The sequence below is a fragment of the Brachycentrus maculatus genome, unplaced genomic scaffold, assembly GCF_059751285.1.
Source record: "Brachycentrus maculatus isolate JH-2025_06_01 unplaced genomic scaffold, ASM5975128v1 h1tg000144l, whole genome shotgun sequence".
Lineage (NCBI taxonomy): Eukaryota > Metazoa > Arthropoda > Insecta > Trichoptera > Brachycentridae > Brachycentrus > Brachycentrus maculatus.
In genome coordinates this window covers 503816-531362 of record NW_028280897.1, presented here as the reverse complement: position 1 = coordinate 531362, position 27547 = coordinate 503816, and the positions used below count along the sequence as shown (strand labels likewise).

At 32.8% G+C, this 27547-nt stretch overlaps 1 protein-coding gene across 4 annotated transcripts; it reads left to right on the top strand.

Moving 5' to 3' along the window:
- Flo1 (flotillin-1) lies at positions 1–27547 on the top strand. 4 transcript variants are annotated; one of them, XM_088260864.1, is made up of 11 exons: positions 1–193; positions 5445–5611; positions 7175–7354; positions 8561–8644; positions 9144–9194; positions 14812–15030; positions 15485–15645; positions 16283–16517; positions 17191–17355; positions 23575–23655; positions 27142–27281. In XM_088260864.1, exons 1-10 carry the CDS (start codon positions 142–144, stop codon positions 23644–23646), a joined length of 1386 nt encoding a protein of 461 aa, XP_088116990.1. In that variant the 5' UTR covers positions 1–141; the 3' UTR covers positions 23647–23655; positions 27142–27281. The 4 variants fall into 4 exon arrangements, with proteins under 4 accessions (XP_088116990.1, XP_088116993.1, XP_088116992.1 ...); XM_088260867.1 differs by lacking the exon at positions 23575–23655 and having other exon boundaries at positions 27142–27547; XM_088260866.1 differs by lacking the exon at positions 9144–9194.

Sequence of the window (27547 nt, the reverse complement as noted above, 5' to 3'; positions counted from 1 at the left end):
CTGCGTAAAAAAAAAACACTAATTTGTCTGTGGCGGCGTGAAGCGTAACTGGCGTAAATTGGTCGCGGTGTCGGTTCCGATTGTGTTAAAAGTTTCGTTTTTTTATTAATTCGCACGCCAAACATTGTTTATTCAGTTATTATGGGCTGGGGATTCACTACTTGCGGACCGAACGAGGCTTTGGTGGTATCAGGTATGGAAATACAGTGTTATTCTAGCTTACATGACAGTCCTACCGCCATGGGCGCGTCATGTTTATTGCGATAAATGTTACCATTATTGATTTTTTCCTCGTGCATTGCTTTGCTCTCAAAACGCGAATTTGGTGACAATATTACGTTATTCCTGAACTTGTGTTATGTTAATTTTAAGACATTTTGCGACCGACACCATCATTCTATTTATAACTCTAAAACCATATATTTGCCTATTCTGTTTACAGTATCCATTAATTTAAAGGAATTGAGCGTTTTCTCGCTATCGTATTACACGCAGAACAATTTCATACGCGTAGAGTATTTCAATTAAATTTAGTAGTTTTATTGATTTCTTAAATTACGCCATTCATAGATTTCTTCTATTCAATACATAATATGAATATTATAACAAAATGTATCATTCCATCCGGCATTTGCCTATTAAGAACATCTAAGCTGGACGTTCTATTATCTCATTATATATCAAATGTTGTATAGTATTAATAACATTATCAAAAATTGTTTTTCTTTGAGTATCTGATAGTCATGTTTATCTACTCATTAGATTCTAATGCCTAGTAATGTATAATAAAAATAGGTATTTTTTCAGGGAAAATGGTGTACTATGATAAAAAACTCTTTTTTTAGATATGGGTCATTGGGATAACATACATGGAGTTACTGGGTTCCAATATTGAGTGAATATCACATGTTCTGGACTATTTAGTGACTTACTGATTCACAGATTTGTTGATTTACTGATTCATCAATTCGCCAATGTTATCGGCTAGTTGATAACATAATTACAAAATAAAAAACGAGGTGTATGTATTTATTTGATTTTTATTTTTTTATTGTAGTAAAATTTTTTTTAGAACTCAATCACTCTAATATATCCCATGATATATGATTACCTCAAAACATAGTCAGTTTTAGTATTATTGTACTTCCGTAAAGTTTGTCGAAATGGGTGTACATATACAGTTGTTTATGATGTCAAGAGTCGGTGTCTAGAGCACTATTACATCAGTACTATATATTAACCCTTCCCTTACGGTGCTAAAAATTTCCGTGTGCTGCTCATGATATGTATTTTGTACACCATATGAAAATGTGATTTAAATACAGGAAAAATGTGAATATTCCTAAATGTTGCTTCATATTGGCCATAGCTGAAGTTGAAATGTATCAATTTTGTAATGTTAGCTCTGGTAAGTACCTAAAAAAGAAAAAAAAGTACATCGTAAGTATCCGCCACAGCTAGCACAGCGATAGAACCATCCAGGACGACGTCTTATGGGCAACTAAAATGAGATCGTCCGAAACAGTAGGAAGCCGCGTGCGCGTGTACGTAAAGTGCGGCACGCACGCATACTCTGAGAAACGTTTGTGTATTGGTTATTCTATCCTTGATTTAATTTACAATTTATTTTCGTCGCTGTAAATGAATAACTTTTATAATACTATTTTGTAATACTATTACGGAAGAATACAAAAATTCTAAGCTCGTATCTATTATATTTTATACTGATGTTCTCATTTTGAAACTCGAGTTGTAGTAAATACATATCACCGGGAGGGGAAGGTTAATTATGTTAAGGCAAGGTGATCAACGTGTCTTCGGTAGTGGAAAATCACATTTATTTATTTTGACCACTGTTGGAATCAAACCTAAGACATACACTAACAACCACACTGTGGCAGCGTACTCCAAGTTAGTTATACTAATATTCTGCAATTACCTGCTTGCTCCATATAATTTGACCATTTTTATTAACCTTGATTTGCACACAACATACGGGCATAAAAATGGCCCTTTAATTTGCCCGCACGGGCAAATCACCCCGGCGAAGAAATAGCTCAAACTGATTTCCCCGTATTATTTTATGACGTAATTGAATATATTCTCGCAGGGTGACTATATTTTCCTTGGTATTATTTTAAAACGTGGGGACTGACCTCCACATTTGGTCGTAATGTAACATTCGCAGCGAGCATCCGACTTCAGATGGAGTACTCGGAAGCGGCTCGGCTCGCTATACTGACTATAGGAATGCTCGCATCGTAACATGTTACGTTACGACTAAATGACTCCGGTCAGTCCCCACCTTAAGATTACAAAAAATATGGAGTAAGTATGAGATACTTACACCATATTTTCTAGTATAATACTAATTTTTTACTTTATAATAAATAAAAATTCATATTTGGGGGATTTCAATCCCCCTATTAGATCCGGTTAGGTTAATATGAAGATTATTATGAACTGTGACCTTGTCATTATTATGTATTTCAATGACATGTAAGTAAAAGACATGACGTACATACTGATTGCGATACCCTCACAGACTTACAATATTATGATTTGACACCATTTTACTTAACACAGACATTAAAGTAAGCATGCACATCTTAATTAATATATATAATATGACATCACAATTATTATATTTATTTCATTTATCATAATATATTGACTACGTGAATCTTTTAGAGTAATAAAAACACATCTTATCTGTTCTGGGTGTTGATTCCAATTGGGTTAAATTATGCGGTGTAAATAAATTTTAACAATTCCATTTGTAAAAAAAAAACACTTCTTCTAACCCTTATCTGCACCCAATGGTGCATAGGGAATTGCATTGTATTGTTAATTACAAAAATCCAAAGTTGATCAGTTCTGGATGTTCATGTTTAAATAAGTATTAACGTTGAAAATCTTTTATTCGTGAATCGACTCAAATGAATACACATATTAAAATTGGTAACATTAACTTACGACAATACAGATTACTGAATGGTTTCAAAATACCAAAACCATTAAAATAAATTTCTGGTAGTTATGTTACAGATATCTACATGTTTTCATGTCACCCCTGGAAGGTTGTCAAAATTTGCCTAGACAGTGTTGGATTTGGATGCTGAGTAATAAAAAGAAGTGCTTATGAAACTGCCTTAAAATCTCACTTTTTAATTTTATTTATCAGTCTGTCTTTTTACTGATAGTATTATATCTGATATTTAGACGCAATCATGTGACTGTAATCAGTGATAATGTGTCATTTTAATAATGCTATGTGATGACTTTTACAACCTCATCTTTGTACAAAAAAATAACAATGCCATATAATTATAATCAACTATTGATAATTATCAAAAATGCTGAAGATATCACAAGTTTTACTGAAAAAATAAGGCCTACACTATGAGTAAACACACACACACACAAACACACACACACATTTTTATTCTATTTTAATCGTTGAAAGTGATTTCAAAACAAAGTTACATTTTAATTATAATATATATATATATATACATTTATTTACAAATATACTTCCCTTAAGTTATTATAATATAAGAAATGGAGGATTTGCTTTTTCTGTTAGATCACCTCTAATATTTTTTTACTTTCAATTTGGCGAAGATATGGAGTCCCCCTTTTATGTTTTTTGTTGTTTTTGTTTTATGTATTTCTTTTGTAATGATACTTCCCGCCCTTGTTACTTTAACGTTTTTTTTGTATTCCTTTTATGCCTTGCCTTTTCCTGCCCCTGCAACATTCACATTTCGCTTTTTATTGTGACCGTTTAACTCCGGTTTTATCTAAAAGAGAACCTGCTGTTAGGGTATTTGTGAACAGAACAGGCTTTTCATATTTTTTGTGACACTTTTGCTGTCATTTTCAATTGTAGAACAAAATGGTGGAAGTTTGTCGTTTAAAAAAAAATATTTTGAAACTTGTTTGTTTATAATCGTTCACTAGTCAATTTGCATAGTGAAGCCAGTAGTTACTTCTTGCTGTATGCGATTGTTGTCTATAAAATTATTCCTTGGCACTGTAGTGCACATATTTTTATCTGCCTTCATAATGTAGAGTAAGTGCATTTGACTACCATGCTAAATGTCCTGGGTTAATTTTCCAGGGGGTTCAAAATAAATATAAATGATTTTTCATTGTGACATTTATTTGATCACCCTGCACTGGTAACTAAAGCGCACAACTGCATTCATGTAATTAACCATAAAAAGAACACTTTGTTGATGCTTTTCAGTGCTCTATGCACCATTGAGTATGCATAAGGGTTAGAACGATAATAATAATATAATTTCATGACTTGATTCGGCAGTCACTTTTTAACTTAAATTTCACATAATAAATACCACTATCTCTTAAAATCTATTGTTGTGCGTGTTTCGATGCATTCATCCTTAAACATCCCAAAGACACAAGTCTAAAATTTAGACTTGGCTTCACATACGGCTTCTTAAATGTTTTTTGCAGATACTATGTGGTACATTTTATACAATTTTGAAAAGTTAAAACTTTGTTTTTAAAACTAAAACCTATTATTTTTGGTACTTTTCTTTAACCGGTTTTGACAAGAAGAGATGAACATTTACTTGTCCATCCCTGTAGGTGACAAGGTTCTTGTTGAAACCGGTTAAAAAATAAATGTAGGTTGAAAACAAAGTTTTAGTTTAACTCAATATGTCACATACAGTGTTTGAAAATTATGCAAAATGCATCGAAACATGTGTCACAATGGTTTAAAAAAATAGTGGTATTTACCAAATGAAATAAATGTAAAAAAAATACATAATTTACAAAACCTTATTTTTTCAACCACTTAATTGTTTAATTTTGGCAAGAAAATACGTCACTGCAGAAAATTGCTCCCCACAAGTTGAAATAAAACTGTCCGAACACCGCTCGGCTAGTGTGCAAAGGCAAATAGCCGCAAGTTATAAAACAGTAGTTGTGAGATAAATGAGTTTAAATTTAATTTTAAATTATGCTTTTTGCCAACACATGTATCATATTAATAAAATTTTGCGGCTATTTGGATAATGAATATCTCGGTAAAGAAAAAAAAAAATATCTGTGATTGTATATGATAGAGGCCAGTTATGAGAATGCTTTGAGCCGTGTTCCGCCAAACAGCCGCAAATTGAGTTACGGCTAGTTGCCTTTACACATTAGTCGGGTTATTCAATGAAAACAAATGAGTCAATATTTGACTCGGTCGGGCAAAGCAGGACTGATAAGTCAGAATACAATTTACTTGTGAAATGCAATACGCGTGACTCAGGCACTCCTTGTCCGAGTCACATGAAGGCTAGTCAGGGAACTGGTTAAGACATGAAAACTAACGAAGGTGGATAAAAATATACCCATCTGTTTGGTGCATTCCTAAGGGTAAAAGTAGACCGCATTTCCCAAATGTGTGAATTCCGTTTTTACAGGATGCTGTTATTCCAAGCCGCTGTTGGTGCCCGGCGGGCGCGCGTTTGTGTGGCCGTGCATCCAACAAGTCCAGAGGATATCGCTCAACACCATGACTCTGCAAGTGGAGAGTCCCACAGTGTACACCAGTCAGGGCGTGCCCATATCGGTGACCGGAATTGCGCAGGTAAATGTCATATGATATACAGTAAAACCCCGGTCAACCGAAATAAAAAGGGGACAGTTTTGGATAGTGAATTAACCCGTTAACCCATTAACATCTAAAAATAACCTGCATATGTACTAAAATGGGTATGTTGGGGAAATGAATTAAAAGATTTTTAAAAAAAGTATATAATTACATATGTATGTATATACAGTTTTGAGTTACAGTATAGTGTACATATCGCTCACTCCTTTCAAGAACGTCATAAATCAAAAATTGACAATTTTCAGTTGTGCACGTTTTCGGAATGCCCAGAAAATGTACTATATCCCAGCAAAAGAGGCATATTTTCAACTTAATATTTACCCGCTACAGGGCAGAAAATGTTGTTTTTGCATTTTGAAGAAAAGGTATTGTTTAATTCTTTTTTTAAATATATTAAATATTTTTCAAATGGAGATAAAACATTCAGGTTTTACCTAAAAAGATGTGTTGCACAGTAAAAATTTCAATAAGTGGCTTGTTATTTGTTTTTAATACATTGTATTATATTTTTAAACTTTAAAAGCGTTCTCCTGAAAAATCAAGTTTTTTGATTTATGACGTTCTTGAAAGGAGTGAGCGATATATACCTGAATTGTGAATGAAAAAACTTGTTTTTTACCACTTGAGTATTATATTGTTACGACTAGTCTCAGAAGCTACAGATGCTTCCATCTACGAGTTTGAATACAAACTTTATATTTATCTGTAGCTTCCGGGGTTTAACTGCGTTAGATTTCTCAACAAAGAATTAACATCTCTTTTTGCAAAGGAAATAGGGTTTTATCCAATAATCTGGATCTCTGGAATGATCACATTACATCACCGTTTATAGTTAACAATCAAGTTAATACTGTGTTGATTCAATGTGGTGCCCTATGCACAATTGGGTGTTGAGAGAAGTATTTAATATATTAAATTAATTTATGATTTATATAGCTTTGAATTATCTAATACAGTGCCCTTTGCATCAATAGGAGTAGATAAGAAGCCACATTGAATCAATGCAAACCTGATTTAAAACTATTATAAATACATAATGTTCAGTGCCAAAAATCAGCATTTATTATAGTAGATGTACAATATGTTTTGTTTGTAACAGTGAAAAGGATTAATTAATACAATCAAGTAAAACGAATTTTATATTTTTAGCAAACATATTAATTACTGTCTATCTTCACTAGGTATACTATTAAATACTTGTAAAAGGTAGGTAACCAGTCCTGCGCTTCAGATTCATGAATATATACAATAGGGAATATTTTTGATAGGATAGAGATGACCACTTGAAAGTGGTCAGGTTAGGAGTCGTAACAATCGGCGGGTATGTATGAGGAGATGCATGAACATGGAAGAGGCGAAAAATGTTTGCAAAGACAGAGTGGTGTGGCGTTCTATTCTCTCTGACTACCCCTGCGGGAAGCGGCATGATGGTTAGTTAGTTGGTTAGTTTTTTTAGGGATGACGTAAATGAAGGACATTATTGCTATATTGGGAAGAAAATTAAATTCAGAATGTGAATTTCCTGAAATTATTTTATAGGTCAAAATACAGGGGCAAAACTCCGAGATGCTGCTTGCAGCTTGCGAGCAATTTCTAGGAAAGGGTGAACACGAAATTCAGCACATTGCTCTTGTGACACTCGAAGGGCACCAGAGGGCCATCATGGGATCCATGACCGTGGAAGAGATTTACAAGGACCGGAAGAAGTTTTCCAAGCAGGCAAGTTCTTCTTCTTTTTCTCTTCTGCTTGGTGTAGGCCTTGTGGCCTGTTTTTAAAAGGGATTAACTTCCTGCGATGTCGATTCCCAGCTGTTAATCTATCTCTTTGGTGCTCTGCCCGGGAGTCGTCTATCTTGGGGATATCCGTGTAGTGCAATGTGGGGTTGGATGTTTCTGGGCAGGCAAGTTATAAGTCAATATATAGGTCAGTATGAAAGAAGATAGAAGTCTGAGCATACCAGTGCTTACACAGACATCTATTCCTGTCACTAAGTATACGGCTGCTCTGGGCCCTTGTATGGTGCCATGTCTCATTGCCGTTTAAGAGAATAGGAGTGGTGCAGCCATTATAAAGGCGGCATTTGGTACTTGTTAATTACTGCTCTGTAAATTTATAAGTCTGTAACCCACATGCTTAAAAATCAAAGCCAACACATTTTCAAGAATGCGATTCATTAAGTTAAATATATTTAAAAGAGAAAATACTAGTTCTCCCTTTTATCCACTTCTGTAGTACAGTAGTTGATGCAAATGGGCTACTGTGCTGTGTTAAATTTCCAGTGAACATTAGTTATTTTTCACTTTTAAATATAAGTACAGTACTGATCACTCTGTCTTCCTGTAATCAATGATCAAAATAACATTGTTTCAATGTGATGACCTGTGCACAATTGGGCCCAGATTAGAGTTTAAAGTAGAATAATATTTTATATTACTGAATAGTAAATACTATCTTCTTTATGCCTATGACGCTCATCTATTGGTTGGTTAATTAGGTTAAATCTAATATCATTTTATTATCTTTGTACCTCAAGACATGGGCAATAGTATTAAAAAACCACTTCTTATGCGTCTTACCCATTTCTGTTTTTGGATTAGATCATTTAAAGATAATAATGATAATCAGTGCACAAATTTTGTTGCGTATGTACTTGTATTTTTTTTTTACAATTTGACATCAAAAACATAAGCTGGAAGTATAAACCGAAAAAAATTAACAAATGCCATCCGAATCAGGCAACTGAAAAGGAAACAGTTACTCATCAGTCACACCCCTACATCACTCAACTACTAGTATGGACTCGTATATTCTTTAGTATGATTATGAAATGACAGGATGAGGATACACTGAAGGAATTGTATTATTGAGGTTTCCCTGTGCATGACATCATCAGTTTGACAGTGAATATTTTGTTTAATTTGCAGGTGTTCGAGGTTGCTTCTAGCGATCTTGTGAATATGGGCATCACCGTTGTGTCTTACACTCTGAAAGATATCAGGGATGAAGAGGTAAGGGTCACTCCCTAATTTAGTTGTCTCCTAATTATTATTATCATTTAATTATGGTCTTGTTTTAATTTACCCGTAAGCAGATAATGCTAGTTTTCATCCATATTGGCTGTAATTAATTTATGGCATTTAAACAATTCAAAATAACTCTAGTCTTTAGATTTGAATTTTGACATTTCTTCATTCACTTCCCAAACTATTATTCGTGTAGCCTTTAATTTTTATTTTATATTAAATAATATAATTAAACATTTCTTTTTTTTCTTTTGCCACAGGGGGCCAAGGTATGTCAATTTATTTAGTTTAAGTATACTTGATGTTGTATAATATTGACTGTAGCGATACTTGGCCTAGCTTACCATTGTTTTGTTTTGTTATTTTACTTTTTCACTATTACTAGTCTGTATTTAATCAAGTAATTAGTGAGAAATCCACCTTTGTTCCATGAGAGTTAGGATTTCTTAATGTTTAGAAAATGTTACTATGCACCGTATTTCAGGGCACGTTTGTGGGCCAGGATGGAATCACTACTCGTAGTACGCGTAATACAGTAAGAAAAAAAAAACAAATTAAAAATTGTAAAAGCTTTTTAAAGGGAATTGAAAGCGAATTGAAAAGTGTATTTTTTCAATAATTAAAACGCACGCTTGGATATATTTAAAAAATAATAACCCAGTAAATATTTGTTTTACTAACCCAAAAAAATGCTAGACATTATCAGGGATCAGATGGAAATGTTATTGTTTACACTTTTTTATCAATTGTTTTGCTTTAGTTGTCAAGGTATCAAATTGTGGTAAAGTGGGTTCGAACTGAGAAACTCTGACTTAAGAGCCCGCTACACTAACCACGGGACCACAACCCGACACAATATATTAATATATCCTTACATATGAAATTCATACTACGTGGCACAACTATGAAATCTTTTATTATTATTTTATTTTAATCACTCAAAACAAATAGCATTAATTTATTACAATAGTACCAGATATTGACGTAAGTTAAAAACCATTCAGATGATAAATTTTCCATATAGTTTTAAATAATTTGAAATATTTAATTTAATATGTATTTACATACATACGGCACAAATCCCTAATTTTTCTTAACAGATAATTTTTCAGAATTATTGTCATAGATATCAATCCTATAAAAAATTAGCTGTTTTATAAAAAAATCATTACAATGTGAAAATTGAGAACACGGATATTGAGATTTTAATTTTGGGTCTATTAATTCTGTCTGCTTCTCCAACTTTATGCAAAATGCGCACTGGGCATTATCCAAGGTTTCGCAGACTATATGCCACCTGCAAGGAAAGAGTTACAATAAAGCTTTTTTTTTAAATTATCAAATTATAAAATATTTTGTAATTATAAAATTATAATTATAAAAATAATACTATAATTTTTTTTAAATACATTGCTCGCAAAAGTAGTTTTCATAGCTTGTTTACTAAAATGTAATTGATGTTCAAAAACAATGCAAATCGATGACATTTTCATCCAGTACCCTCCGTAAATTGGTAATATCTAAGCAGTAACAATGGATAGCAATTCGATTAAGAGGTGAGGGTAGGCAGTTTGCTCCGGATGGGTTGAAGAACCAATTGCCATGTAAAAATTATAAAGGATTTGTAATTGTAACCCAGTGCAGCTGGTAAGAATTCTTTATTTCGTCAGGGTAAGAATAGCCAGACTGGTGTCTGTTTTTCTAATATACACAGTAATTTTTTTTTGATATTATATATTAGACATTATACTTTTAGTATTTGTTAACATTTCTTTAGTTAACACAACTTCAACCTCCATCAATAAATTATAGCATGATTAAAGTAAACACGTGACACTAACATAAAAATGGACTAGATCTTGACGTGACTTCTTACGAGCCGAATCAGACTTCTTTTGATTGACGGGTGCTATTTTTTTTAAAACATTGAAATTGGATGAACATTCTAAAAAATTTTAAAGTAAAAGTTTTTTAGGTGCAGTAAGGCAAATTGGCCTGGATCAGTCGAAAAACAATTTTTTTTTGTCAAATCAGGATTTTTTAAAAGCATTTGCTATTTTTTGGTACACTGTTTTTATAGTTTTAAGCCACTTGTGCGCCACACGGAAAGTTACCGGCAGTCCGGTTTTGAAAAATATAAGCGACTACAGTAGTTTAGCGTGATCGAATTTACGCGCAACGTGTTAACGCACCGATCCGAAGAAAGATTGACAAAAACACAAGCTAATCATCGTTTCATCACACTAATTGAAGTGCCGGACGGTAAAATTCCATGTAGTGCACAAACGCCCTTACAGTCACAGTAAAGTATTTTCATATCTAATGTGGTATTTATATATTGAAACATTATTCTTTCATATCTAACACAATATGCTATATTTTAATCTATCGGAGTTTTTTTTCCTTAATTATTGATCTCTTGAATTTCATGGTATGGTCCTGAAACACGGTGTATATAAAAATCATGTAAAAAAAGTTTTGCGCTATCTCTTAAATTTTTCTTCAATCAATTTTAATTATAAATTTAGTAAAAAAAGTAAAAATCGTTTTTTATTATTAATTGATTGCACCGAAATACTGGCCTCAGGAGTTACACAATAAAATAAATTAAAAATATTGTTAATAATCATCTGTCAAATTTTCATAGAAGTAGAAATGCAAATTGAAAAAGTGTTTTTGTAATAGTGTTTCCTAATAGGTGAAAATAAATTCGAAAGAATTCTCATCTATTGAAAGAATTCTCATATAAAAGGGGAAAAATGTTTTCTTTATAAAGTTCTCAACAGAATACCAGTCACGTCTGTCGAGATATGAGAGTGCTTGTAAAAATACTCAATATATGATATAAAATTTTCAAGAATTTAGGTAATACTCAGCCTGTTCAACTAATACGTAGAGACTGGCTTCCTAAAAAAAATGCACTTTATTTAGAAGTTACATGTCTGGGTCTCCTTCAAAGTATTCACCTCCCCGGTGCTCTCACTTTTGGAAACAGTCCTGCAACGCATGTTTCGCAATGTTCTTCAGCTCTTTCGTCGCATTTGCCTTATGTAACGCCAGACATGCAACTTCTATACAAAGTACATTTTGTTATATAACGTCAGTCTGCATATTAATTGAACAGGCCACATTTATTCAATAATGGGCAAAATGGACATAAGCTAGACAATTCCAGGTCGAAAGTCCTGTGAATTCCCAGACTTGCATATTCCCTTTAGTATAAAATGATACTTTTACCGTGTTGCGACATTTTAAACTTTTAAACGATTATATCTGTAAATTTAAATACATATCATGGGTGATACGACAACCATGCTGAAATATATTAATAATAAAATATATTTTTTAATGTTTATTTTTGAATCTTTAAGATAATTTTGTTGCAACATTTCAACACAAAATTATGTTAATAGGTTCCTCATTTAATCTTATCCCTTCTAATTCAACACTTTGCGAGCAAATAACAAATGCAACCAGTAGTTCTTTTGTTTACTCTGTATATGTATGTATATATATTTATTTATTTATTCTTTATTATAGTAAAAAAATGCATGAGTATCAAGTACTAACCTGACTTGGTTTTCACGAAGGAAAAATGGTTGTATATTTCTACTAATTTTAACAAAATATTATTTTTTTACATATTCAATACTTTTTTTACAGGCTCAAAAGCCAATTCATTTGTTTATTCGTACATTACAATTGTTTCTTCATTCGAAATTTAAGATATCAGTTTTTTTTTGTTGATCTTAGTTAAATTGTAAACATATACGGAAATATTTTCATCACCATAATATAGAATCATGAAAAGATATTCTAATTTTTCAAAAACAATATTTTTTTAAAATCTAGACGAGTGCTGACTGTCAAACTGACAAAGCCATTTTTTTGTCCGTCAATTGCAAAACGAATTCAGAAATATTAATTTTTAATTGATCGGGGTGCTCGTGATATATTTTCATATCCTTACTATCGTACCAGCAGATAAGCTTTTAAAATGGAAGGTTTATGGAAATCTGAAAGGCATTGATCTTTATTCGTTTTACATGAATTGCCTTTGGGACAGGAAAATCCAGTGACAGCACATTATTGCTAAGTGTAATTTGTAATAACAGTGACAGCACATTATTACAAACTGTAATTTGTAAATACGTGTATGATGAAAAATAAATAAACAGTGAGTATGCCACTCCCTAAATCTCCTTCCTGGCTCCATTCCAACTTATCGTCTTTGTGGACTGTTGAGGTCAGCTCTCCTCGTCCTCAGGTTGTAGGTCATTCTGTCATGGACAACGTCACCTAGGTCATGCCTTCGAATCATGTTACCTTTCTGTAGCGTCCATGATTTTTTTAAAACTTTTTGTAAATGTCTTTCGAGGAAGATCCGTGGCAATCGCCTGGTTTACAATATGTTCAGGTTCTCTATGTCTTATGTGCCCATACCATCTGTATTGCCTTACCTCTACCTTTCAACTGATGTCTGTTATACCCAGGATCCACGAATGTGTGAACTCTTTATTTTGTCTCTAAGGGACACTCCAGCTGAACATCTAAGCATTTGCATTTCGGCAGTTTCTAGTTGCCTAGAGTGGTTGCCATAAATCATATGTGGTATTTTCACTCTTTGATACATGGAGAGGTAAGAGATATGGTGAATATTTACATTTTAAGATGACCTCGTTCAACATGGTTGCATTTAGCACCGGTACTTATTGTAATGGCAATGAGTAAAGTTTTTCTGTATGTAGGTACATACCTCATTGTTATTGTCAATTCTGATGAAACACAAACCGTATGGCCTAACGGTTCGGGCTCAACGTGCATGGCATTCGATGTTGTTTCAAATGCATTTGTTGGACGGATAAGGGTTTAATATTTTCAGTAATTTATGGTGTAATTTTTTTGGTTTAAATTTTTCACACTTTTTCAAAAATGTTTCAAACACTTTAATGCGTATGTATGTGTTGCGGATCATTTATCAACAGACGTACTTTCACATAAGATAATCAAACATAGAGGCAATACATGTGTTATTACTCTGGAAGGTTTAGAGATACATATTATTGATATATATAATCTATAAAGTGGTTAACTCCACCCGGGTTTCTTTTACAAGAAAGAGTAACAAATATTATCATTTTAGCATGCATTGGATTCATTTTAATTTATTTTATAAAGTCATATTACATATTTTGTATATGTATGTACAAGTGTAATAAAGTATTTTTGTATTCCCAATTTATCAATTCTTTAAATGTTTTTACTCTGATGTAAAGCAAGCTAAGATAGAGCAACTAAGCCAACAATATATTGTTTAATTTTTACAAAACTCATTCATTCAAACTCCTAGTTTGACACTATTACTTACATTACTCTAAAAGTATGTTGCATTTTATCAGTCAAAGTGGTAACACATTATATTTGCCCCAGGCATTATGCATAATGTTTGATAAGTCACTTGGTCCATAACATATACATAATAGCTTTTATAATAGTCACGTGAGGATCTGTAGCAATCTAATTAGAAATTCACCTTAAGTATTCAGCTGAAGCACATGTTTGTCATGTCAATTCATTTGTAATTTTTTTGTTACTGTGATATAGTGTATGCTGTTATTATTGTTTTGTTCTTAGTGAAGCATTTTACGACTATGTAGGGATGACTCAGTGAATCGATTTAAAAAAGGTATATGCAAGATGTTAGTTTGATATGAGCTCATATATAATTTTTTAATTAATGGAATTTAAGAGAATGGCCTGGAATGGTCAGCCATTCCACTCCATCCTCTAATATTCCTGAGCCACAACATTCTTCTTTATCGTAATTCCTCAATATTTCCAGACAGTAATGGACTTATTCAGTTAGGTATTATATTAATCTAAGCAAATATTTTATTTATTGTTCCGACATTCACTTTGTGGTAAGGCATGAGGAAATTGTAAAAGAAAAACACTTGTTTTTTACCACTCGAGTTATATTTATTTGATTATAACGACTGGTTTTGGAAACTTGCAAGTGGTATAAGACGAGTATTTTTCCTTTACAATTTAATCCAAGCAAGCGTAGAAATGTGAGATTTTGAATTCGCCGTCTATTACTAATATCAGTCTGACGGTTTGATGCGTTTATTAATGTGTCCGCTGTTGTTCAGGGATATCTCAAATCGCTGGGAATGGCCAGGACTGCAGAGGTGAAGAGAGACGCTCGGATCGGAGAAGCGGAAGCCCGCTGCGAGGCGCAGATCAAGGAAGCCATCGCCGAGGAACAACGCATGGCCGCCAGGTTCCTGAACGACACCGAAATCGCCAAGGCGCAACGAGACTTCGAATTGAAAAAGGCTGCTTATGATGTCGAGGTTCAAACTAAAAAGGTGTGACACACATTTTCTGACATAAAACTAACACTCATTCAGCTGGTTTCCTTTACTTGTTTTCATATAACTAACATGACATTGCGTCAATCTGATGCAGTATCCTATGTGCCATTGGATGACAAAAAGAAGACGAAGAAATTGTTTAACTGCATTTTTACATACTTTTTCTGGTTTTTTCAATTTCACATATTTTTTCATCAGTCCATTAAAAAAATGTAAAAATGAAGTTATACTGTCCCATCTAATTTTAAAAACTTGCCTTCACCCAATGGTATATAGAGCACTGCATCGAATCAACGTATTTTCATCTTATAGCTTGAGTAGCTTCTATATTAATGAGTTTCATCATATTCTTCCTTAAAAAATACCGTGAAAAGTAAGCACCTAATGAGAGAAAAGTTTTTATGCATGACACTGATGGTCAGAACTAAATGTATTAATCTTAATTAAGGCTGAAGCTGAGATGGCCTATGAACTCCAAGCAGCTAAGACCAAGCAAAGGATCAAGGAAGAACAAATGCAAATCAAAGTGGTGGAACGCACACAGGAAATAGCAGTACAGCAACAGGAAGTGCAGCGTAAGGAACAAGAACTGGAGGCCACAGTCCGCAGGTATAGTGACAGCTCCCTAAACTATGGCGCAACGCATCCAATAGCACGAGATATATATATATATATATAAATATATATATATATATATATATATATATATATATATATATATATATATATATATATATATATATATATATATATATATATATATATATATATATATATATATATATATATATATATATATATATATACACATATATACACATATATACACATATATACATATATTTGTATGTGAGTTTGCGAGTGGATGGAGTGGTTGAGTTAAACGACAGAATGTACAATTTGATCGAGTTGAGAGGCGTGGGACCACCTTTACACTTTCTTTTTTTTTTTTTTTTTATTGTAAGGAAGAACAACAGTTACAATATATGATACATCAGAATACAAAAAATAAAATCATGAGTACCAATTATAGTTCTTCACAACTATCACAATAGAGGTCTATTTTGCTAGACTGTTAAAATGGTGTCTATTCCTTGAATTAACACCATTTTGTCAGTCTCTGAAAATTGTGATAGAGTAGTTTTATTCTAAGTGAATTTTGGTAAAATGAAAACGTATTTGGTGTCCCGAAATGCGCTGATCTTCCATTATTAGTAAACAGTTCCATATTGTTTTGTGTTTTCAGGCCGGCTGAGGCGGAGAAGTACCGACTGGAAAAGATCGCGGAGGCGCACCGGGTGCGTGCGGTGCTGGAGGCGGAGGGCGAGGCGGCCGCGGTGCGCGCGCGCGGCGAGGCAGAGGCCTGCGCCGCCCTCGCACGCGCCACGGCCGAGGCGGAGCAGGCGGCCAACAAGGCCGAGGCCTGGAAGGAGTACAAGGAGGCTGCCATGATTGAGATGTTACTCGAAACACTTCCAAAGGTTCCACACTGCAATGCCATCTATATACTTTAAACAGCGTTTACCCAAACAGGCACTGGATCTACTACACAACCATAGATTCCTACTACATAACCATAATACACAACCATAATTCGCACAAGGTCCTAGGTTTGATTCCTACTCCATACCATATCCGCTCCCCATGTGGATCATATGGAATTCACAAACTACCTTCAGGCTCTTCTGTCGGCTGCCAGCTCCCACGCATCCTCTCAAGTCAGGTCCGCATTCTGAATTGTCGATAGATTGTCTGCAGTGGACGTCCTGCAGGCGGGCCTTGTAAAGGCAAGCTTGATGGCAGCTCTTGAGAGGCATGCGAAGTACATGGCCTAGAAAACTGAATTGCCTTTTCTTGGCGACAGTAGTGATCGCGGGTTACGGTGTCCTACATCGTATTTCTTATACGGCTGCTCTAGGCCCTTGTAATGTGCCATGTCTCACAGGCGATGCAGGCATTATATAGGTGGCATTTGGTCCTCCGATATCCAGATAGCCTTCATACTGTTGTTTCCTAGGAATGTCAAAAAATTATCAGTAATTTTTCACTCTAATATTTGTTTAATATCGCACTGGACTGGTATATACTTGAAGTCCTTGTCTTTGACATTCTGGCCACATTGGGGGTTTATAATAACAACTGTTCTTCCTCCAGATTGCTGCAGAGGTGGCGGCTCCGTTGTCTCAGGCCCGCAAGGTGACCATGGTGTCCTGCGGCGGCGCCGATGTGGGGGCCTCTAAGCTCACGGGGGAGGTGCTGAACATTGTTCAGCGCGTGCCGGAAGTGGTCCGTGCACTCACGGGAATTGACATCGCTAAGGTACCCCCTTCGTCACTGAACACATTCGCGACAATTTCCAGAATTCGACCGGTGAATTAAAACAAAAATATCAAATCGACAAGTCAGATCTGCAGAAACCCCACTGCAGAATGATTTTATATTTTGGAAATTTCTTAATAAAAGAAATCATTATATATTTGACTCATTGTCATCTGCCAATTTTCATCTTCTTGATCTTAATATCGTAATATATTTTCAATTACCTCTTGCAGTGTCTGGAATGCACCCCACCACTTATCTTGAACATCTTTTTCCGGTCTTTGATATCAACATGTGTCGTGTATATTGATACTAATATATTTTTTTTATATAGGTACACCCACGAATGAAAAGTTTTCACAACGGCAAGATATTTTAATTTTGTAATTTTCTTTTTCTCACAATTTTTTTCATTCATCTTAACATTATACGCATTATCTCATAGTTGATAATTTATTTATTTTGCTAAAATATTTCTCTTGAATTTCAAATCAAATCACAAAATAAGAGTCAAAACCACTTTTTTTTTGTTAAAAAATCTGGAAAGCAAACAAAGGGAAAAAATAGATTTGTTTTTTGTTAATAAAATATTCATGTATATTTGGAAACATAAAATTTGTATATACAAAAAGGGGGGGATTTTTTTAAAAGCTATTGATTCCTCAATTTACAAATAAGGAACCTTTACCATATTATGAATCGTTTATGGTAAAATGTGAATCGTATTTTTTTTTTAAAGTATGGTGTTTTTTAAAAGATTAAAGAAGCTGGGTGGTATCCGCTATTCTTAATATACTTCTTTTACTAACTGCCTGCATACAATGTGAAGCCATATAACTATTTTATGAATTTATGTCTAGAGAGCTGATGGTGCTGGTTGGTGTAAGTGCTCAAAGTCCAGCAATGATAAGTAACCTAGAATTATGAAGGACTATCCAAACTCAGGGAAAGACGTTCAATTTGGACCTTGCAACATTATGGATGAGCATAGTTCTCCAATGAATCTCAATTTAGTATGCTCCGTTCATTTTACCAAGACCACACTGGAGACAAGATATATGAAACCATAGATCAATGTTTTCATTTTGCTGTTTACATTCAGTTTCTCAACCCTCAGTAAAAGTACATTACTCAGCATGATAATTTGTTATTTTAAAGGATCCAATTTTTTTTTGGTAATCAATTTGAAATTTACCAAGAGATAGATATACTTGAACATATAGATGTCTCCTTCGCACTAATGGAATTCATATTAGTTATTTTTAGTTACACACAAAAATACAAATATCTCTTGCATTAACAGAGTTAGATTTAAGTTTTGTACAAACATTTCTTGGTGGAACTGCATTTTTATAGATTAAAATAACAACTATGTGTTTTTCCACATGAATTTTATTTGACCAGCAACCGGGTTTTGTTGTATCGTAACCGGGTATCATCAGATCAGTCTGATGATACCCGGTTGCTGGTCAAATAAAATTAATGTGGAAAAACTACATAGTTGTTATTTTATTCTAACAATTAACAGAGTTATTTGTTTTTTTATTTATTTAATGTTTTAAAATACATTTTGAGAATATATTTTAACACAAACAATCCGAAACATGTGGTGTCAAGACAGAAATTGTCATTTTAAATGTATTTTTGTCAGCCGTTTAATAAAACCATTCACGGGATGTCAACTGATAATTTTGCAATAATTCATAAATACTGTATGGGAATTTTTTTTTTCGAATTAAAAAATATACTAAATATCGAAATTTTCATAAAATTTATTTAAAAAATCTATTTTGGAACCTTAAAAATTACAAATCATCCTTGTTATAATTAACGGACTTTTACTGTATGGTGTTTATGTATTGTAGCCTCATATTTAAAATTTATTTCGACTTATAATTTCCCGTTTCAAACTTGTATTGAGTATTTTATATGTTCACACACTTTTGGACACTTCATTCACCGTATTTTGATCATTATTTTACTGTTTCACTGTCATAATCATTCCAGGCTGAAATTACAATCCATCGTGAATATAATGTTAGTGATATTGACCTCCTTTGATTCTATTTTGATTTTTTATTAAATTCCATAGCTATCGATTGAGTGAAATGCTGATGACAAAAAAAATATGTTGAGGGTGACTGGCTATTCTTAAAGGATACAAAATTTATGTCAATTGTGTCATAGAATTGTACTAGAATGACACTGGTAACGTGACGAGAGAGTTAATATTAACAAAATTGAATGTTAAAATATTATTTTTACCTTAATTTTGACCCATTAACTAGACTACCAAAAAAATTCTAAACCTCTTCACTGATTAATTGAAATATCCATTTTTTGTTTGTATTTTTGTAAATATTCTATAATTTTCATGTACGCTTACTAACCTGCAACAAATATTTTCACACAAACAAAAAAAAACTAACTGCCTTAGTAGAAAAATGGTGATTTTTTATATTATCGGTATGCGAGGTAAAATATTATTTGTTGAATTTTTTCAGCAATAATCTTCTGTAACCTGAAATTTTGAAATTGAATCCACTGGAGTTTTTAAAGAATAAATAACTTTTTTGAAGATCTTTATATGTGTAGTTTTTGGCGCATAGACTTCAGTTAGATTTCCATTTGCTATATATTTTGTATAATAACTAGCATATTGCTTAGTGATTCTACTTAGTGAAAGTATATAAACTGAATGTATCTATCTATTCACCGGGTCATTACATACATAAATAAATATAGCATACAGTAAAAGCTCATTAATAAAAGAATTCTATGACCGGATATAAGAAATATTTCTATTCTAAATATTTCAAAAAATCATGTTGGCTCATGCAAACCGATGGTTTACAATGACAGTGATATTTCAAAATGACATATAGCGCGAGTACATATTTTTGGTAGACAAAATAAAATAAAATTATGTCAATTGAAAAAAAACATTCTAATTATTATAAAATTTTTGCTCTTTTCTAGTTTTTTTAAAAAAATTTAATACAATTTTTTTTCCACGTTTCAAATATTGAATGTTTTGTATGAAAAACCATCTGAGAAACTAAAGTTTTGGATTATTATGCAAATTGCAGTAAAATTTTAATCATCCTTCGAATTAATGCACTTTTACTGTGACCAAATTGAACATTTAATATTTTCTATCATTACATAGAGGTTTCAAAAAGTTCATGCTAGTGACATCTATGTAGAGTATAGATATTAGTTTTTTTCTTGTAGTGGTGTCCTTTATTTCCACTTTTGAAGAATTGAATCGCAAACATTTATAGTTTAATCTTGACTGCGGTTTAAGTAAAAAAAATTGTACTGTTAGATTACAGTTGTTTGTTTATGGATAGTACAAACAATATCCATTTTTATAAATACGCCAAGTATAAACAGTGATTTTTGAAGAACATTGCAATCAGTGAACAATGCAATCACAGGTTGATAATACATCTTTTAGGATAATACATTATTAATAGTAAGCGACATAGATACATTCACTACCAATCCCATAAAACAAAAAAAACATTGTCAGCGTGACCAACTTTGCCAACATTAAACAGCATTGTGTATGCCTCATTCTTTCAAACAAAACATTACCTCTAGTTTTTAAAATTTGTTATTAACAAATTATAAATCTGACGTGTGACTATAAAAATATTGTAAAGACATGCGTGTTTAAGTTAATAAAGTATATCTTTAACTCTTACTGGTATACAATGTTATACTTGGCCTGTTCAATTAATACGTAGACCGGCGTCATAAAACAAAATGTACTTTATTTAGAAGTTACATGTCTGGGTCCCCTTTAAAGAATTCACCTCTCCGATTCACACACTTATCCCAATGGTGTTTTCACTTTTAGAAACAGTCCTGGAATGCTTCTTTTGTGATTCCTTCAGATCTTTTGTCGCATTTGCTTTAATTTCGGGAATAGTCTCAAATCTTCTTCCATTCATAGTTTTTCCATTCATTTTGAGTTTGGGAACAAGAAGAAGTCAAAAGGAGCGTGATCAGGTGAGCGGGGTGGGTGGGGAAGAGGAGTGATTGAGTGTTTGGCAAAAAACTCGCAAGTTCTGAAACCTGAATGGAGTGAAGCTGATATATATACGCCTATGTTACGCTCCAGCCCATTCAGGTTTTAGTTTTTGGCCAAACATTCGATCACTGTTCTTCCTCACCCGCCGCCCTGCTTACCTGATCTCGCTCCTTCTGACTTCTTCTTGTTCCCCAAATTCAAAATATCTTTGAAACAAAGAAGATTCGAGACAATTCTCAAAATTAAAGCAAATGCGACTAAAGATCTGAAAGAATCATAAAAAAAGCATTTCTGGACTGTTTCTAAATTGGAAACACCATTAAGATAAGTAGAGTGAGTGGGGAAGAAGAGTGATCGAGTGTTTGGCAAACAACTCGCAAGTTGTGGAACCTGAATAGGGTGAAGCTGAGATAATAACAACGCTCACTTCACACTCCAGCCCGTTCAGGTTTTAGTTTTTGGCCAAACATTCGATCACTGTTCCTCCTCATCCACCCTACTCACCTGATCTCGCTCCTTCTGACTTCTTCTTGTTCCCCAAACTCAAAAGACCTTTGAAACGAAGAAGATTTGAGACGATTCTCAAAATTAAAGCAAATGCCACAAAAGATCTAAAGGAATCACAAAATAAGCATTTCATGACTTTTAAATAGTAGAAACATTGAGATAAGTAGGGTGAGTGGGGAAGAAGAGTTATCTAGTGTTTGGCCAAAGGCTCGCAAGTTCTGAAACCTGAATGGAGTGAAGCTGATGTATACGCCCATGTCACGCTCCAGCCCATTTAGGTTTTAGTTTTTCGCCAAACATTCGATTACTGTTCTTCCCCACCCACCCTACTCATCCGATCTCGCTCCTTCTGACCTCTTCTTGTTCCCCAAACTCAAAAGACTATAAAAGGATGATTTGAGATGATTTCTGAGATGAAGGCAAATGCAACGAAAAAGCGGAAGGAAGAACAAAAGAATAAAAGAAGCATTCCAGGACTGTTTCCAATAGTGGAAACACCATTGGGATAAAAATGTGTGCATCGTGAACTTGAATATTTTAAAGGGGACCCACACATGTAACTTTCAAATAAAGTACATTTTGTTTTATGACATCACTCCACGTATTAATTCAAACAGCCAATAAACACATTACCTACAATAACAACAAAAAAACATTTGAAAATGGAAGTCTTTAAAAATCGCAAATATTGTATATGTTAGTATTTTAATCGCAACACGTCTTATATATTGTCAAATTAATAGATTTTTCAGTTGCATTGTTTGCTGAAACTGAATAAATGATAACCTCACTCAACTAAAATATTATTGAAGCAAAAAAAAAGAAAATATAGGCACACAAGTATTTAAAATTCAATCTTGTATATCGCTGTATATAGTGTACCTACCTTACTTCGATACTGGGAATAAAGTTCAGTATAAAACGCATAATAAGCAAAAATGCTCTTGTTTCATGACTCAACCAGGTAGATATAAGATACCATCAAGCTGTGATAGCACTGCAGAGATGAAAGATGGAAAATAAAAGACTATTGATGTCAATTATTACTGAAAATTACTGAAAAATTCAAATCCAGTATCTATTGAAACTGCTTGCAAAATTAAACTATGTAATGTTTTATAATTGTATTTTGGATAAAATCAACTTATGGGGAGTGTACCTACCTAGATCCCGATAATATAAACATAACCAGTCATAGACTTGTAAACTATGCTACGCAATTGGGTAACATCATTATGTAACGAGGCTCTTACAAAATAATAATAATATAATTGGTAAACCTTTATATTTGGTCTGGCTTCAGTTTGGAGTGATTTGTCTCAGTTGACACTTAATGAGGGTTAATATGAAGTAATGTCCGCCCAAATTTAAGTGATTACTAAGTAAAATGATAAATTTTTCACCCTAGAGTGGCACCTTTCAAGTGTAAAACTGAAGAATAAGGTGCTGTACAATTTGTAACGATTATGTCAATCTTCCACAACTTATTTTAAATGAAACTGAGTATTCACTTTGGACGGAACATTTCTGTACCTGTTGTTATTTTGCATTGAGTCCTATAAAGTCCCTTAACAAAGGACGAGAGGTATGGAATCTCGCTGGACTCGAGCCTTGTTGTTGATGATCTAGAATGCTTTGCTCACCAATAACAAACCCCACTTTCTATCTGGCAGATTGGGCGGAATGCACAAACACAATCGCAATCACAAGGAACTGCGGCTAAAACAAAACCCGTTGGTAAATAGTAAAAATGCGTAAGTTATTCGAAATTGGCGACTCTCTATGACCCGGATTGTTCGCCTCGATATTAATTTGAGATTCGTCTGGTGATAGAAAGTAGAATTTTTATCATAACATTGGTAAGTCGAAATATACATGTTGTCCATAAATGTAATTTGTGTATCACAACCACGCAATTTGCACCTCTACTTTCACAATCTATTACATATGTATTACAAATAAGAGCAATAAATGTGTAATATTAATAAGTGTGTAATAAGAGATATATATATGTATCGAATCACCATACTTTGGCTTAAGAATTTGCACTCTAAACTATGTGTTTTTCTCGTGTGACTTAAGGTATTCAAAACACAATATTTCCATTATTACACTTTTCAGATAACCGCAAAATGAATTGTAGATTTAAATTTAAAACAAACAAAAAATGTTTGTTGTAATGTAACATTTTTAACTGTTTTTTATTTTGATGTGTTGCATTTTTATACTTATGTACATTTATAAAAATATGTATTACAATTTGTACCTGAAAGATATTATTTGATTTTTTTTTTATATTTTGAATTAACATAATATTTCAAATAGAAAAAAATAACTGCTTAAATTAACTTGTGCTTATGGTTGACTTGTTTATAATGTATGTCATAGTTTGAAACTACTTCTCGGCCCTGCCGGTTATGTTTTGTTTCACAGTATCACAAGTTTTACTTTTACAAAACTGCCTTCATATCTCAACATCTGTTGATGGATATATCGGGTTTTTATGCTAATTGTCACATTTGGACTTGTGATATTTTGTTTATGATTTCAAAAACTTAATAACCAAGTCTGTATAATAATGTTAATGCCAAACTCATCTTTCCTGCTTTATGGGACTTTATGTATATTTCATGTAGTCATTAGATTGCATGGTGTTGCCATTCATTCATAGTTATGGTGTAATTACTATATGAATATTGAATTACGTTTACAATAAGAATTCAATATTAATTAATATGCTCTGATTAAAATTAAACTTTTAAAGTAATTTAATTAAGTAGTAAAGCTTTGACTTGTCTATTTTATATCATAAAAATAGTCAAATACTTCAAGTCAGTTTACCAATTCAATAATTTTGTCTCCATTTTATATGTTAACTACTCGTAGTATAATTTAGATTTTTTTTTTACGATTCATGATAACATATTGGATATCTCAACAGAGGTGAAGCATTTTTTGTTCAAAGAGAATATGGAAGTCTGAGGATTCGCAATGCTTACAACCTGGAATTGGCTGGCTTAAGTAATCTCTTTTTACATTTATGCTTATTTTTGCATGCAAGCAGATTGAAATGCCTAGACTTCCATATAGTAATAATACTTATAGTTAAAATATTATTACTTATTTACCATTTAACTGTTGAAACAAGACTGACCGAATACCACTCGGGTATTCAATAAAAATAAATGGTTTATAAGTATTTTATATTTTAACATAATCGCCCTCCAAATTATAATGATTTTTAATAGATTTATATTATCCACTGACACTTCGTGATGGAATTGCATTTTTAATTTATTATTAGATTAAAACCAATATTTTTAGCTTTTCCACTTTTTTTATTTGACCAGCGACCGGGTTTCGTCGTTACCGACATCATCAGTCTGATGATGTCGGTAACGACGAAACCCGGTCGCTGGTCAAATAAAAAAGTGGAAAAGCTAAAAATATTGGTTTTAATCTAATAATAAATTAATAATGATTTTTGTAATCAATGTTTAATTATTAGGTCTGTGTTTTAATTGCATGGAGATAGCTATGTTTGTTTTCAATATCTTAGATATGTATACATATGTATAATAATTTACTAATTGGTGTCTATACATGAGCTTTAATATTTATTTTTTATTTTTATAGTTTAATGCATTAAACCAACTGAATCCATTCTACCAAATTTTGCAGGATTTCTCAGAACATTTATCGAATAGTTATTAATATGAATAATATGTAAAATAACAGTTCAATATTTCATATATTGATGTATAATTTTAAGTAGTTACCTGTACATACATATTTATGAAATGAAATCTTAAGAGCTTTTCTTGCAAAATATGATCAAGTAGAATTGGCTGGTTAACTCGTAAAGCTATAAATGGATATTTACTTGTTACTGGTGGAACTTTGACCTGATTTCATAAAGCATCATTTTGATTGGAGTTTGAAAAATATATGTTGTCTCCGTTCTCGCAAATGTCACTAATCCGGGGAGAAAAAACAGTTTATTGGAAAAGGTATATTCAAGATCTCAACAGAAATCAAGAATCCATTAACTGGGATTTTTAAATACATAAAACTATCATTTTTTCCCAAACTAGAGAAGTTTGTAAGTCATTAGAAGAAGCCTACATACAGCAGTGGAGAAACGGCTGGTAAAGATGGAGAATAAAACTAACATTTTTGACATCTCAACATAGATGAAGAAGAATATGGAAGTCTGGGCATTTACAGGGCTTACGAATATCATAGGCTTGACCTTAATTTTTGGAACTTCTAGATATATTGATCAAATTTGTGACACAGTATGTGTGAGTTCACATCAACCATCTATGTTGGAATGACGAAAGCTTATATTCAACAGAGACTCTTATTATTTGTATGTGACGTCCGAATCCTGGATTACATTCAGATACTTGAGACCCGCCCGAAAACGTGGTTTTCAATTTTATTTAGCTTATAATTTGACTAGTTATTTTATTTACAACATTCTCAGTGTGTCCTAATACTTGTGTAAAATGTAAAAAATAACTTTGTCACCTACTTTCAAAATCCGCCAGATCCAATTTTATAAGATTTTAAAATTAACTACTCTATCGGAATGCCATTGTGGGTTTTATTGTTTAAAATATTTATGTACTTGAAAACCCTGCTAAAAAATACTTAAAAACAGCATTATATTTCATATTCCCCTTTATTCATGAAACTTGCCTTCTGACCCATATCGGCCAATCAGAGAGCAGGGACAGGTCAAAAATTAAGATGACGTGATTATCGGTTTGTGTCTCGTGGTTTTTTTTTGTTAATACTGAATTATTTTTTTTAATAATGGGAAAATTCTCTATTTGATAATATTTTATCTAAAAATAGACAAATCTTTTTAACATAAATGTTACCCAAAGAATTTAACATTTTTTGTAAAATCGACCTACATGGATCTGGCTGATTTTGAAAGTAGGCGACAACTCGTTAAGTGGAGATAATCCAAATTTGTACACACTCAAAACGTTGTACATAAAAACGTTGTACACAAACCATCGGGCTTAAGGAAATGTATGTAATAAATAGCGTAATTATAAATTAGTGACATTTGCAAGAAAGAGCATGATAAAATATGATATGGATGTAAAAGTAGGTAATTTCTGATTACTTTGTAGGATAGAATTTTTTTCAGTATGCTAACATTTCAGCGTCGACATGAAAAGATGTGGATTGTGCAAAAAAATTAAAGTTTAATTTTGTTTCAGTCTGTACGAGCGGCTTAGACAAGTTCCGGTTCAACAGATCCCGAGATATCTACAGCTAGGGTATTATATGCCACATTATCCTAAGAATCTCTCTTGTTCAATGCTTACAACAATCATAAGCTAGAATGTGACACTTGGAGAACTGTCAAGACAAACTAGCGTAGAGATACACTGACCGCTTGGGAACAGCAGAATTATTACGAACGTGATTGCTCCCAGTCATTTGTATTTCTCTACACTTATTCTTTATTTTACTAGTTAAATGTATTGACACGAGTGTGTTTTAATTATACACAAACATTGCTTTTATGATTTGTTGTGTGTTATTTTACATATTGTTATTTTAGCACAAATTTAGGGCTATCTAGTAAATTAAATTATATTTAAACTATAATCAATAAAAAAA

What these genes read in the sequence shown, in the direction of transcription:
- Flo1 (XM_088260864.1), top strand. Translation starts at nt 142, where the DNA reads ATGGGCTGGGGATTCACTACTTGCGGACCGAACGAGGCTTTGGTGGTA. An exon ending in CGAGGCTTTGGTGGTATCAG is followed by an intron (nt 194 to 5,444) that starts GTATGGAAATAC and finishes CCGTTTTTACAG; the next exon opens with GATGCTGTTATTCCAAGCCG. An exon ending in CTGGAGGCCACAGTCCGCAG is followed by an intron (nt 15,646 to 16,282) that starts GTATAGTGACAG and finishes TTGTGTTTTCAG; the next exon opens with GCCGGCTGAGGCGGAGAAGT.